This window comes from Hippocampus guttulatus, chromosome 2 (assembly GCF_054856545.1).
Source record: "Hippocampus guttulatus isolate MCC_2025c chromosome 2, RoL_Hgut_1.0, whole genome shotgun sequence".
NCBI lineage: Eukaryota > Metazoa > Chordata > Actinopteri > Syngnathiformes > Syngnathidae > Hippocampus > Hippocampus guttulatus.
Genome location: NC_141262.1, coordinates 19,574,738 through 19,588,343, shown reverse-complemented (window position 1 = coordinate 19,588,343; position 13,606 = coordinate 19,574,738). Strand labels below are relative to the sequence as shown.

Genomic DNA, 13,606 nt, shown 5'->3' with positions numbered 1-13,606 from the left:
ATCCAAACAGGAAGAAGACAGCGAAGAAGAAGGGGTGGAGCCTGAGTACGCTTGTTGAAAAGCGTTCTTTTCTCTTTTGTGGCGCCTTTCGACTTTTTGTGCCACATCAACAGACAGAGGACTCATACCGAGGTATTGTCTCTTCCTTTAGAACATCCTGAGTGGCCAACGGAAAGCTATCTTGTTGTTTACAAGCAAACGCACGCTTCGTTTCGCGCCTCGAGTAACGAACGCGCTGCAGCTGGGGTGGGGGGGGGGCACTGTTATCGCCATTTTGCTTCCTCAACAACCCAAGCAAGGTAGGTTACGCCTCATGTCTCATTATTTACCTATTATGGCGCACGCTTCTTTAAAAGAAAAATTTTTACAATTCCTTAGACAATTTTGTTTATAGAAGTTGATTTTTGTGCAGTATGGCAGAGGCAGACCGACCAGGCAAGCTGTTTATCGGCGGGCTGAATACCGAGACCACCGAGAAGGCCTTGGAGCAGTACTTCAGCAAGTATGGCAGGATTGTTCAAGGTGAGGATGGCTGTTTCTTAGCTTTATCATCCGTTCACAACAGCCACCATGTCATGTTATAGGGTACATCTTATCGCTACAGCGTGAAGTACAGTATTGAAGAAGCGTCCCGCGTGCGAGCACAGCATGAGCACCACGATTGCGCTTAGCTGGCGGAGTTTCAACTTGTTTCAAGGGGTAAAAACATGGTTACTGAATGCAAGGACTAGACATGACAGGGTCCTTAGAAGTCAAGAGTGACGTAAACTTGGCCAACCATCTTTTGAGTAAAAGCTACAGCTAAGACAATTTCAAGCATAGTTTCGTTAGTTTTTTTTTTACGTAACCAACCCAGATTCATAGGTCGACGCATCGTAACGCACTTGAACAAAAGTATTTTCGTTGTTGGCAATTCTGTTGACAGAATGCAGAGTGCCAGTAAGCCATTGTACAGTATTGTTGTTGATTGTTCCGTTAACTGCGCTTTGCCATTGTTAGTGAGTTGTTTGACGAAATGTCTCGTGCTGTGTAGCGATGCCCTGTTCACATTCGGGGCAAAAGGTTGTTGGAGTGGCCAAAAGAAAAGTATAGGGTACGTGAATACTGTAGACCAGAAAATCGGAACGACACAGTTTCGTTCTCCCAAGCGAATGAATTTTATGCCGGTGTCAGCGAGCATTCTTGTAACAAGCGTTTGGAAGACCTCTGTTTTCTTAACCATGTTTGCAAAAAAGGGTAGGTGCGCTCATCTTCAATTAGTAACTCTGGCTGTTTTTTGTAAAAAAAAAAAAAAACATTTGATTAAAAGTATTATACATGTACATGAGAGGGGATTACAGGAATCTGGCAGGCTGAAATTTGGAGGCTCTGCATGATTTTAAGTTGAACAGTCTCTATCTGGACCACTGATTCCCAGCCAGTGTCGGGGCACATTAGTGTGCCATGAGAGCTATCACGTATGCCGCGGACCAAATTGGTGAGAAAAATATTTATTAATAACAAATAATGGATCTTTGTCCCTCTATCTATGCCAGAAACTTGGGCGTAGAAAAAAAAGTAGTGTGTTTCCAGTAACCCGACCGACCGAGAATTTCTACGTCGAAAAAAAACTTTACGGTCGGCTTTTTTTTTTTTTTCAAACAACCCTCTACACTCGTGCGTCGTTTGCCCTGTCGTCTGTCAACAACATTGAAACATGGCGGCGGCCGCGATCTGCGACGACAGTTTAAACCGCGTTTTCTGTGTTACAGTTGCATGCTCACACCGTAATGTTAAGAAAATAGCATCCTTTGATGTATCGAAAAAAAATCAGCGAATTATTTGATGAACACCACGGGCCGAGTAAACACCGAGAGCGGAGGAGGGCGGCGGCGCGCCCCGGCCCCCCGAGTCCGGAGTGGAGAGAAAACTAAATAGGTGGCGGTGGCGCTGGTCACGGAGCGGCGGGTTCAATGTCTTCTTGTTTTATGTTTTATGGTTATTTTGTTTACATTTTTGATGAAAAAAAAAGATTTAAAAAAATGTGTCCGACCTACTGCACTATGCTGAAATTTCCTGTTACCGGAAACACACATCTTTTTTGTTTGGCCTTATAGTGACAGAAAGAACAAATAAATGATCTTCTATTAGATGGCAAAAAGGATGAATTTGACGTATATATTCTTTTTGTGACAATTTTGTTTGGTGGTGTGCTGTGCGATTTCTAAAATGTGTGCCATGGCACAATAAAGGTTGGGGTTCGCTGCTGTAGACAATTAGTGATCAAAATAGTTGATTAATAAGTTGTTGTTTAGCTGTTGCATCTCAGAAAAAGAGAATAGAAAATGTAATTCATCTTCATTCATGATTCCTAATATACTTAATTCACTACAATTATTGTTATTTTGGAAAATGTGGGACACGTGTGTGTAAAATGTGCAATACGTAATGTATGTGCCATTGCTCAAAAATGATTGGGTAACACCAAACCACACAACTGGATGCTGTTAAATATTTTCTAACATGGGGCAACCAACAGGATCTATCTATCTAGATAGATAGACAAATTTTGATTTGAGGTTAACTGAAGGCGTACCCCAGTAATGTACTAATTCAATTTTCCTCTGTTTCCAGTTCTTTTGATGAAAGACCGTGAAACAAACAAGTCAAGGGGTTTTGCATTTGTGACATATGATAGTCCAGCCGATGCAAAGGATGCTGCACGTGAGATGAATGGAAAGGTATGGATTTTTACAAAAAGTAATAATAACTAATGCATTCTCGTGATATATAAAAAATGATGTTTACAATTGGGGCTCTCATTTTTTATGTACTACATAGTCTCTTGATGGCAAGGCCATCAAAGTGGAGCAGGCTACCAAGCCTAATTATGACAATGGCGGCAGACGAGGACCCCCACCCATACACTCTCGCAGCCGTGGCCCACCCAGGGGCCTCCGTGGATCAAGGGGAGGTGGAATGAGAGGCCCATCCAGAGGTAATTCTTCATTTGTGGACTTTGGAATGGAATATCAATATCGGTCAATGTATGTATTTTTTGTGTTTTTTGTTGTGCTTGCAGATTACTATGATGATGACGACGACGACGAACCCTTCTTTAAGGGGATGTCATCAAGAGGCCCCCCGCCAATGAAGAGAGGACCCCCAATACGCAATGGAGGCCCCCCGCCAAAGAGATCTGCCCCATCTGGTCCAATGAACAGACGTAAGTTTTTTCCTATGTCCTCCATTGGTAACTATTATTTTAATAATCAATTGTCAGAGCATTTGATCATGTTGATCATTTTCTGATGACAAGCAGATATTTATCCAATTTAAAGCTGATCGGTTTGCGTTCTTGGAGAAAAAAAATATGTGGTAAATTAGATTTCCAGGGATTTGGATAATTTTAGGTTAAAAAAACATTTATATTTGTATTTATTAAATTGTTAAATGATTACTTTCTTCTTCGTCATCCCAATCCAAATATTGTATTTTAATGACAAAATGTTCATGTCACCACTTTGCTTTTCAGCCCCAATGTCAAGGGACAGGGACCCCTATGGTCCACCTCCTCGCAGAGACTCCATGATGTCCAGAAGGGATGATTATCCATCACCTAGAGATGACCACTACTCAAAGGATGGGTAGGGCACTTAAAATCGAATGTCCACTTGTTTTTATTTTTTGTACCGTTCATCCATCATCTCTTCATACAAATATGTCCTAATTGTATTTGTAGCCTCATGCATTGCACCGCATGTAGCTAGACAGAATCAATCATTTAAAATGCTAAAATCAGTTTATATTACCAGTATGAATCTGATTCATCTTTTGACAGCTACTCCAGCCGAGATTATAACTCAAGAGATTCAAGGGACTATGGTCCGCCTCCCAGGGATTATTCATACCGCGATTACTCCAGTTCCCGGGATGACTACGGCTCAATGTCAAGGGGTTACAAGTAAGGGTGTTTGCCGTTTGAACAACTTTTTATTGTACAGCTGTTTTATTAATTTTTTTGTTTGTTTATTTTCGTGGGCTATTATGTTTGGAAAGTCAGATTGATTAATTAATAATGTCATTGATTTTCCAGCAGAGTACATGAGTCCCCGACCTTTTGTTTGCACAATGGACAACATAAAAACAAATGCCCACTATGCTCAATATAGTTGCTTGAATTAACGGGGGTCCTTTGGATGGTTTTCTCCAGGAGCCAGTTCTGAAGCATAACATGTAAGACGGGCCATCATAGGGAGGGTCCAAAAATAAAGATTTCACTTGTGCTGTTATTGTATTTTAGGATACATTTTGAAAGCGACCATGCTACAACTCCTTTTTGTCTAAAATAGCATTAGACAGCTGTACTGCGACACAAGTGTTGAAATGTTGGTGTGTGTTCTGTCAATAAAGTTGTGCAGCAGAAGGGCACGTTGAAATTCCTCTGTGAATTGTCTCACTGGAAGAGAAGATGTCAGAAAGCCAAGATCAGTCAACACCAAGCTTTAAATGTTAACCGGTTCAGCCCACCAGTTAGGGTGCCTCGCAAAGGTTCATCCTTGCACCTCACACAATCAAGACACTTTTTGTACTAATTGCAGTGACCGTGATGGCTATGGTGGAGGACGGGATTCCAGAAGCTACATGGACCGTTCGAGTGGTGGTGGCGGCGGAGGCGGCGGCTCATACCGAGACTCGTTTGATGGTTACGGTAAGATATTTCTATTCAGGTCTAAGACGAAAGAACAAGCACGAAGAGGAGCTGAATACTTACCCAACCCTTGTTTCCATGAAAGAACCACCCAAAGGAAACAACTTTTGAAATGTTCTCAGACCCTTTGCTGCTGCCAACAAACATTTTTTCCCCAGCTATTAATTTGATCAAGCATTGGCATCTGTTTGTCCAATTTCTATTACCGCTGCATTCTTCAAAAGATAAATGTGCCTCAGAAATGTTGTTCATAAGGCCAGAGTTGACCACCATAAGGAGCCAGAAACAGTCCTTGGAAACCGCAGAACAGAACGTGTTGCCCTACAAAAAGCTCTCCCTCAAGGAGTTTCCTTCAAATAACCATCAAGACTACTCTGAAAACTTGGAGCTCTAAAAAGGAGAAGTGTCCTCAGAAATCAATGGCATGTTGAAACCAATAACTCGAGTACTCCATGTGGCTGGATCTTAACTGCCCCCAAATGCCTGCAACGACCGTGTTCAATTTAGAACTACCATCAGCACCACCACCAGATGGTAGATGTAAATGCAACCATCTGTTCAATTAGCGCATCACAGAATTCAATGTACTGGCAAAGAAAGAGAAGCAAACCTGCAAGAACAACAGAAAATGTCAATTGTATCTTGCCAATTACCTGACCCGTTGACCCTGCAGGTAACTCTCGCAGCGCCCCACCTTCACGGGGGCCCCCACCGTCCTTCGGTGGGGGCAGTGGAAGCGGTCGTTACGACGACTATGGCGGCAGTTCCCGGGATGGCTATGGCGGGCGCGACAGTTACAGCAGTCGGAGTGAGCCGTACCCATCTCCCCGTGGCGAGCGCATGGGTAGGCAGGAGAGGGCTCCTCCCCCTGGCGAGAGAGGATACCCTCCTCGCGATTCGTACGGCTCAAGCCGCGGAGGGCCACGGGGCGGCCGTGGAGGCAGTCGACCCGACAGAGGCATGGCTCGCAACAGATATTAGAATGGACATGGAAGTCTCGCTGAAGCAGACGGAAGTATTCTTGCAGCGTTCAAAGCTTTGTGGGAGAAGCCTGACAAAAACAAAACAAAATCCCACCATGTCTAAATCTGTGGATTGCGTTTTAGCTTTAAATTGTACCTAGTTTTCCAAATTTTCATGTGTTCACGCCTTTTTTTTTTTTTTTTATAAATATATCTTTCTCATGTGACGGTACAGTTACCGAGGGTTTTTTTTTTTAATACACGTTCACTGCTGCTGGAATCTGCAATGCCCTATAAGTTTGGCTTTCCGACTCTAATAAAAGTTATTAGTTGTACCCTGACCACTGAGCATCAATACTCCAACAAGACCAAACGCCTGGATATGATTTTTAAAAAAAAACAGCATTGTGTAGAAGTTCTCTGTAAAGTTTAGCTGGTGAGTCTCTGCTCTGGACCTTCACTCAAAAGAGAAACTCGTCACTGTTGTGTTCAAAGGGTTAGGCAAATGTCACTGTCAAAATGTTCCAATGTAGTTCCCTCGGAAATGGATCTGTCATCCTAGAGCCATTCGCTGGCACCCTACGACAAAACCAAAGGCAAGAGCAACCAAATGCAAGCTTCTATCCTACAAGAACCATAGGCAGCTGCTGGTAAGCAAAGCAACCCTCTTCTGTTTCACATCTGTAAATGCCTTTCATTGTTCCTGTATTGCACTGAATTCAAGACACTAGGGCTTCAAAGGACTACAAAAAAAAGAATGGATTTCAACTTGAATGCGCCTTGATAATTGTAGCTACATTTGGCAAAACTGGAATGGGCTCCAAGGCAAGCTAAGACCTTTTGTCCCTTGCCCGCAACGAACCTTTTTTTTTTGCCAACTGAACCCTGAAAATGGAGATCCTTTTCATACTTGTCTAAAGTAAGCAAGGTTGGCATAAATGCTTTCAATGCTCTAGGCAAAACAGTTTCCAAGGCTGTCTTTGTCACTGTAAAATTGCAATAAAATGAACGTCCATTGTCAGTCTCAAAACCTTTTCCTCAAACAAAAAGGACACCTCTGGAAGACCACCACCATTGCCACCACCCAACTGGAAACAATCGTTCAAGTGAAAGGCAGTCGGACCAAGGACTTTAAAGATTTTTTTTTTTTGTGTGTGTGCATGTTTAGTGAATACACAAAGAGAAGGGCGGAGGTTAATTTTGTTCTCTCGTTGCAGGATGAACACTGGACGGCAAACAAACCTCGATACACACTGCAACTCTGTCCATTGGTACTCCCGTCAGACCAGTAGGCCGATGATGAACACGTCCCAATCCGTGGAGGTAGTGAGACTATTCAATTTGTTTGGGTGGTCCAAATCTTGTCTGTGCATTGATGCTTTGAATGCTTGTTGTCCTTTAGTGTCTGCCACAGCCCTGAGACAACTCCATGAAACACTGCTGGATAATGAGAAGAGGTTGAGTGTTGGGCTCAAAATGTTGTACTTTTTAATAAATGGCAAAAAGTGACTCTGTTCAGTGTGTCGTCATCAAAGACTGATAGAAATGAACTTCAAAACTGAACTGAAGTTCTATTCCAGTACAAACACATTACCTGTACTTTCCTCAATAAGTGACCCCCTCTCCAATAATTCAGCATGTCCCAAGTAAGATGATAAAAGGGAAATGCAAAAGGCCACTTTAAGAATTCAGTGGTTAACCACCACTGCCAAATGTTTAGAATCGGTCAGGACTTCTGATTATTTTGCTTCTAGAAAACACTGTTTTCACATTTCGGGCTATAACCATACAATGTCAAAACCGGGGGAAAAAAACTTTTCAGAGGAAACCGTGCCACCTTTGAAATGGCAGGACTGTGATCTGCCCCTGCCGCCTCCCGCAGTTTGTGTCTCCCGATAACATTTCAGTAAATGGACTTTGAACGCTACCAAACTTAATAGTCCATCCATCCATCCATCATCTACCGCTTATCCGGCCGGGGCCAGGTCGCGGGGGCAACAGCTTTAGCAGGGAAGCCCAGACTTCCCTCTCCCTAGCTACTTCTTCCAGCTCTCCCCGGGGGATCCCGAGACGTTCCCAGGCCAGCTGGGTGACATAGTCTCTCCAGCGTGTCCTGGGTCTTCCTCGGGGTCTCCTCCCGGTGGGACATGCCCGGAACACCTCACCAGGGAGGCGCTCAGGAGGCATCCGAATCAGATGCCCAAGCCACCTCATCTGGCTCCTCTCGATGTGGAGGAGAAGCGGCTCGACTCTGAGCCCCTCCCGGATGACTGAGCTTCTCACCTTATCTCTAAGGGAGAGCCCGGACACCCTGCGGAGAAAACTCATTTCGGCCGCTTGTAACCGGGATCTCGTTCTTTCGGTCACGACCCAGAGCTCGTGACCATAGATGAGGGTTGGAACGTAGATCGACCGGTAAATTGAGAGCTTCGCCCTTTGGCTCAGCTCCTTCTTCACCACGACAGACCGATACAACGTCCGCATCACAGCAGACGCTGCACCAATCCGCCTGTCGATCTCTCGCTCCCTCCTGCCCCCACTCGTGAACAAGACCCCAAGATACTTGAACTCCTCCACTTGGGGCAAGATCTCCTCCCCGACCCGGAGGGGGCACTCCACCCTTTTCCGACTGAGGACCATGGTTTCAGATTTGGAGGTGCTGATCTTCATCCCAGCCGCTTCACACTCGGCTGCGAAACGCTCCAGTGAGAGTTGGAGAGCCCTGTTTGAAGGAGCCAACAGCACCACATCATCTGCAAAAAGCAGGGATGCAATACTGAGGCCCCCAAAACGGACCCCCTCAATGCTTCGGCTGCGCTTAGAAATTCTGTCCATAAAGGTTATGAACAGAATCGGCGACAAAGGGCAGCCTTGGCGGAGTCCTACCCCCACTGGAAACGATTCCGACTTACTGCCGGCAATGCGAACCAGACTCTGACATCGGTGGTATAGTGACCGAACCGCCCGTATCAGGGGGTTCGGTACCCCATACCCACGAAGCACCCCCCACAGAACTCCCTGAGGGACACGGTCAAACGCCTTCTCCAAGTCCACAAAACACATGTAGACTGGTTGGGCGAATTCCCACATACCCTCGAGGACCCTGCTAAGGGTGTAGAGCTGGTCCACTGTTCCACGGCCGGGACGAAAACCACACTGCTCCTCCTCAATCTGAGGCTCGACTTCCTGACGGACCCTCCTCTCCAGCACCCCTGAATAGACCTTACCAGGGAGGCTGAGGAGTGTGATCCCTCTGTAGTTGGAACACACCCTCTGGTCCCCCTTTTTAAAAAGAGGGACTACCACCCCGGTCTGCCAATCCAGAGGCACTCTCCCTGTTGACCACGCGATGTTGCAGAGGCGTGTCAACCAGGACAGCCCCACAACATCCAGAGCCTTGAGGAACTCCGGGCGGATCTCATCCACCCCTGGGGTCTTGCCACCGAGGAGCTTTTTAACCACATCGGTGACTTCAACCACAGAGATAGGAGAGCCCACCTCAGAGTCCCCAGGCTCTGCTTCCTCCAAGGAAGGCGTGTTGGTGGAGTTGAGGAGGTCTTCGAAGTACTCTGCCCACCGGCGTCCCGAGTCGAAGTCAGCAGCACCCCATCCCCACTGTACACAGTGTTAGTGGTGCACTGCTTCCCCCTCCTGAGACGTCAGATGGTGGACCAGAATTTCCTCGAAGCCGTCCGGAAGTCGGCTTCCATGGCCTCACCGAACTCTTCCCACGCTCTGGTTTTTGCCTCGGCGACCACCGAAGCTGCGTTCCGCTTGGCCAGTCGATACCCGTCAGCTGCCTCTGGGGTCCCACAGGCCATAAAGGCTCGATAGGACTCCTTCTTCAGCTTGACGGCATCCCTTACTGCTGGTGTCCACCAGCGAGTACGGGGGTTGCCGCCACGACAGGCACCAACCACCTTACGGCCACAACTCAGATTGGCCGCCTCAACAATAGAGGCACGGAACATGGTCCACTCGGGCTCAATGTCCCCCGCCTCCCCCGGAACATGGGAAAAGCTCTGTCGGAGGTGGGAGTTGAAACTCCTTCTGACAGGGGATTCCGCCAGACGCTCCCAACAAACCCTCACAATACATTTGGGTCTGCCAGGACGGACCGGCATCTTCCCCCACCATCGGAGCCTACTCACCACCAGGTGGTGATCAGTTGACAGCTCCGCCCCTCTCTTCACCCGAGTGTCCAGAACATGCGGCCGCAAATCCGATGATACAACTACAAAGTCGATCATCGAACTGTGGCCTAGGGTGTCCTTGTGCCAAGTGCACATATGGACACCCTTATGTTTGAACAAGGTGTTCGTTATGGACAATCCGTGGCGAGCACAGACGTCCAATAACAAAACACCACTCGAGTTCTGATCGGGGGGGCCGTTCCTCCCAATCACGCCCCTCCAGGTCTCACTGTCATTGCCCACGTGAGCATTGAAGTCCCCCAGCAGAACAAGGGAGTCCCCAGCAGGAGTACTCTCCAGCACACCCTCCAAGGACTCCAAAAAGGGTGTGTATGCTGAGCTGCTGTTTGGTGCATATGCACAAACAACAGTCAGGACCCGTCCACCCACCCGAAGGCGGAGAGAGGCAACCCTCTCGTCTACCGGTGTGAACCCCAATGTACAGGCACTGAGCCGGGGGGCAATGAGAATGCCCACACCTGCTCTGCGCCTCTCACCGTGAGCAACTCCAGAGTGGAAGAGAGTCCAACCCCTCTCGAGAGAACTGGTACCAGAACCCAGGCTGTGTGTGGAGGCAAGTCCGACTATATCCAGTCGGAAATTCTCTGCCTCACACACCAGCTCGGGCTCCTTCCCTGCCAGAGAGGTGACATTCCATGTCCCAAGAGCTAGCTTCTGCAGCCGAGGATCGGACCGCCAGGGTCCCCGCCTTTGTCTGCCGCCCAGCTCACATTGCACCTGACCCCTTTGGCCCCTCTCATGGGTGGTGAGCCCATGGGAAGGGGGACCCACGTTGCCTCTTCGGGCTGTGCCCGGCCGGGCCCCATGGGTGTAGGCCCGGCCACCAGGCGCTTGCCAACGAGCCCCACCTCCAGGCCTGGCTCCAGAGGGGGGCCCCGGTGACCCGCGTCCGGGCAAGGGAAACCTTGGTCCATATATTTTTCTCATCATAAGGGTCTTTGAGCCGTGCTTTGTCTGGCCCCTCACCTAGAACCTGTTTGCCATGGGTGACTCTGCCAGGGGCATAAAGCCCCAGACAACTTAGCTCTTAGGATCATTGGGACACACAAACCCCTCCACCACGGTAAGGTGACGACTCACGGAGGGGCTTAATAGTATTGGGTTGATAAAAATAAAAACCTAGATTGAAGTTATATAGTTTCTTCATCTATCAACTGAACGGCTTACCATGAGTGCTTTTTCCCATGACTGTTATCTGACCAGAGTTCTACAACATAAATTACGGACCCTCTGAGCTCGTTTAGTTTACAGGGCACAACCTCGAAACTTTTTGTCAAACTACAGCTGGCCTATCCTGTGATAATTTAAAACAGGGTTGTCAAACTCATTTTTGTCCCGGGCTACATTGTAGTTACGGTTTCCCTTGGAGGGCCGTTGTGAATTTTGGGAAACCATATAAATGTTTAATCGCCTCATATTACATGTACAGCACACAACAAATTGATGGATAACTAGTTTTAAAATCAGAAGTCACGAATAATGACTGTTATTGTGGATTACACAAAACAATTTTAAATTTTGGTTCAGACTTTAGCAAGCATCATGGAACTTGGCATGCTTGATTTGCTTTCGCGGGCCACATAAATTGATGTGACGGGCCAGATCTGGCCCCTGGGCTTTAACTTTGACACCTGTGATTTAAAATATATTTTTACAGAATGGGTCGATGACAGACCTATACATTCATGCAAATGTTTACACGTATAAACTTTTGCATTCAATAGTGGTCTCTTGTTACAGATTACCTTAAAACTACATATAGGACTGGATCTGGTGTGCAGGCCTTGAATTTGACACTTGTACTTTAAGTAGGTCTCTGGCCAACGCATATTGCAAAAAAAAAAAAAATCCATTGAGGCATTTTGGGGTAATATGGTGGTACAGATTTATGATTCCGCTGGGATAGGGAGCTCAAGGTTATAATTAAGATATGACTGAAATTGGATGGCTAGTTGGATTGAGTCTTCTGAAACGAATGCAGACTAGTCAAAGAGAAGGGGGAAATATGAGCTCACACTTGACAGACACCATTGAGGAGGCTTGGTTAGAATCTTTTTTTTGCAAAATATGCTGATACATTCAGATTCGCTTCCTAGTCACTGTGACAATTTCGGAAAGGAAGACGGCAGCAAACACTACTACAGACTGCATAGTGGTGCCTTGATTTAAGAGTGCCCCCAATTGGTTTTTCGAGGCACAAGCTGTTGCATTATTTTTTTTTTGAGGGGACGGGGTCTATATATCATGAGCCAAAATTTGATACAAGCTTGAGATGGTTCGCCTCACGAGTGAGTGTAATCATTAGTTTGCTGCAGTTCTGTGCCAAATCCTGTTAAGCATAGGACTGGCAGTGTCTGTCATATACTATCCGAACCGACAGTGTTGGAATTTAGAGACCGAGTGCTATTTGTGGTTAGTGGCGGCAGCTAGCCATCCGGCGCGAATACACTTGCACACATGACTGGGGCTCTCCTCTGTGCATGTCGTGTTGCATGAGTCAAGTTGTTGAACAGATGTACGAGGTGTGACAGAAAAGTTCAAAGACTGGCGTCACACAAGTCCAACTTCCAAGTTTTCCATTTCAATGTGGACCAGATGCTCAGCCAGTACTTCCACAAAGAGATTCTGCTGTGTTTGCTTTGCTTAGTACGCGGGAATTGTGGCCTTTACTAGCGCATGCGAACAATCCCTTGAGCATCTGATAGTTCCTGGCCGAGAACAACATGGCCGTGATGGAGCAACCTCCCTCACTGGGTCAGTGAGATATATTGTTCCTCTTTCCCAAGCTCAAGGGAGTCACAAAGGGGTCCTGCTTTGAAGATCTGGACAACATCAAGATGGCCATGACAATGAAGCCATGAAGGATCCTGGAAGAATACTTCAAGGAATGTGTGAAGGGGTGGCAAAGAAGGCTGGGAAAGTGCTTTAGGCCTGGGATTTTTATTTTTTTTTAATCTTCAAAGATTTTTTAAATCGTGACAGACACTAACGACAGAAAATCGGGCATTTTAACAGTTTTGGTCTTTGTGTGTGGCCTGCTCCTATAATCTCAACACACACAAAAAAAGTTTCTGCTCTCGCGTGATCACACATCAACAATGAAGACGAGCAGTCACTGGATGTCGCTGACGATGGTTGTCGAGTGTTTCCACAGAGGACCGAAGGCAACAGCGTTATAAAATGGCGATGTCGACAAGACAAAACTTTTATTTGTAAAATAATCCCTGCTGTCAGGCGAAGTCACTTTCATGTAATAGACGACACCGGTTAAGACAGACCCTTTTATTTACCGGTGCTTCCTTGAAGTGTGCTTTGATTGACTACATTTCGTTAGACGTGAATTTCGCATCTTAGGGTTGACATGTTGACATATTCAATGTTAATATAAATGAATGGTTATACAGTATATGAAAGCAAACAAGCAACTCTAGTTTCCAACACTTAATAGCTCGTCTGTGGGTTCGTAACGCACAGATTGGTTCACTTCTGACCAGTTTTAAGTGTCTCCTGCTTTGTTTGAGCACTGACTCCCATCCTTCTATCTCCGCCGGGATGCATTCGGCTGCACGTTTCGTCCTGGCATTCGCAGCTGTACTGTTGCGAACAGTCAAACAGCGCCCACATTCTCCGTTCATGAAAAACGGGGCTGTGGCCCAAAACAAGTGCTGATACTCTCCTCTCATTAATGTCATGTCCAAAAATGAGGAAAACTGTCCGTAATGGGTTTACATGACGCATAA

The 13,606-nt window shown here is 46.5% G+C and overlaps 1 protein-coding gene across 4 annotated transcripts; it reads left to right on the top strand.

The window, feature by feature from the left end:
* The first annotated feature begins 9 nt into the window (after positions 1-9).
* On the top strand, positions 10-7,161 carry rbmx (RNA binding motif protein X-linked). Of its 4 annotated transcripts, XM_086101192.1 has the most exons (11): positions 15-299; positions 413-522; positions 2,614-2,720; positions 2,821-2,977; positions 3,062-3,205; positions 3,515-3,626; positions 3,821-3,943; positions 4,581-4,690; positions 5,364-6,302; positions 6,870-6,975; positions 7,055-7,161. In XM_086101192.1, the coding sequence occupies exons 2-9, from the start codon at positions 414-416 to the stop codon at positions 5,669-5,671; spliced, it is 1,170 nt and encodes a 389-aa protein (XP_085957318.1). In that variant the 5' UTR covers positions 15-299; position 413; the 3' UTR covers positions 5,672-6,302; positions 6,870-6,975; positions 7,055-7,161. The 4 variants fall into 4 exon arrangements, with proteins under 4 accessions (XP_085957317.1, XP_085957318.1, XP_085957316.1 ...); XM_086101191.1 differs by having other exon boundaries at positions 10-132; positions 5,364-6,975; XM_086101190.1 differs by having other exon boundaries at positions 5,364-6,975.
* The last annotated feature ends 6,445 nt before the right edge of the window (positions 7,162-13,606 follow it).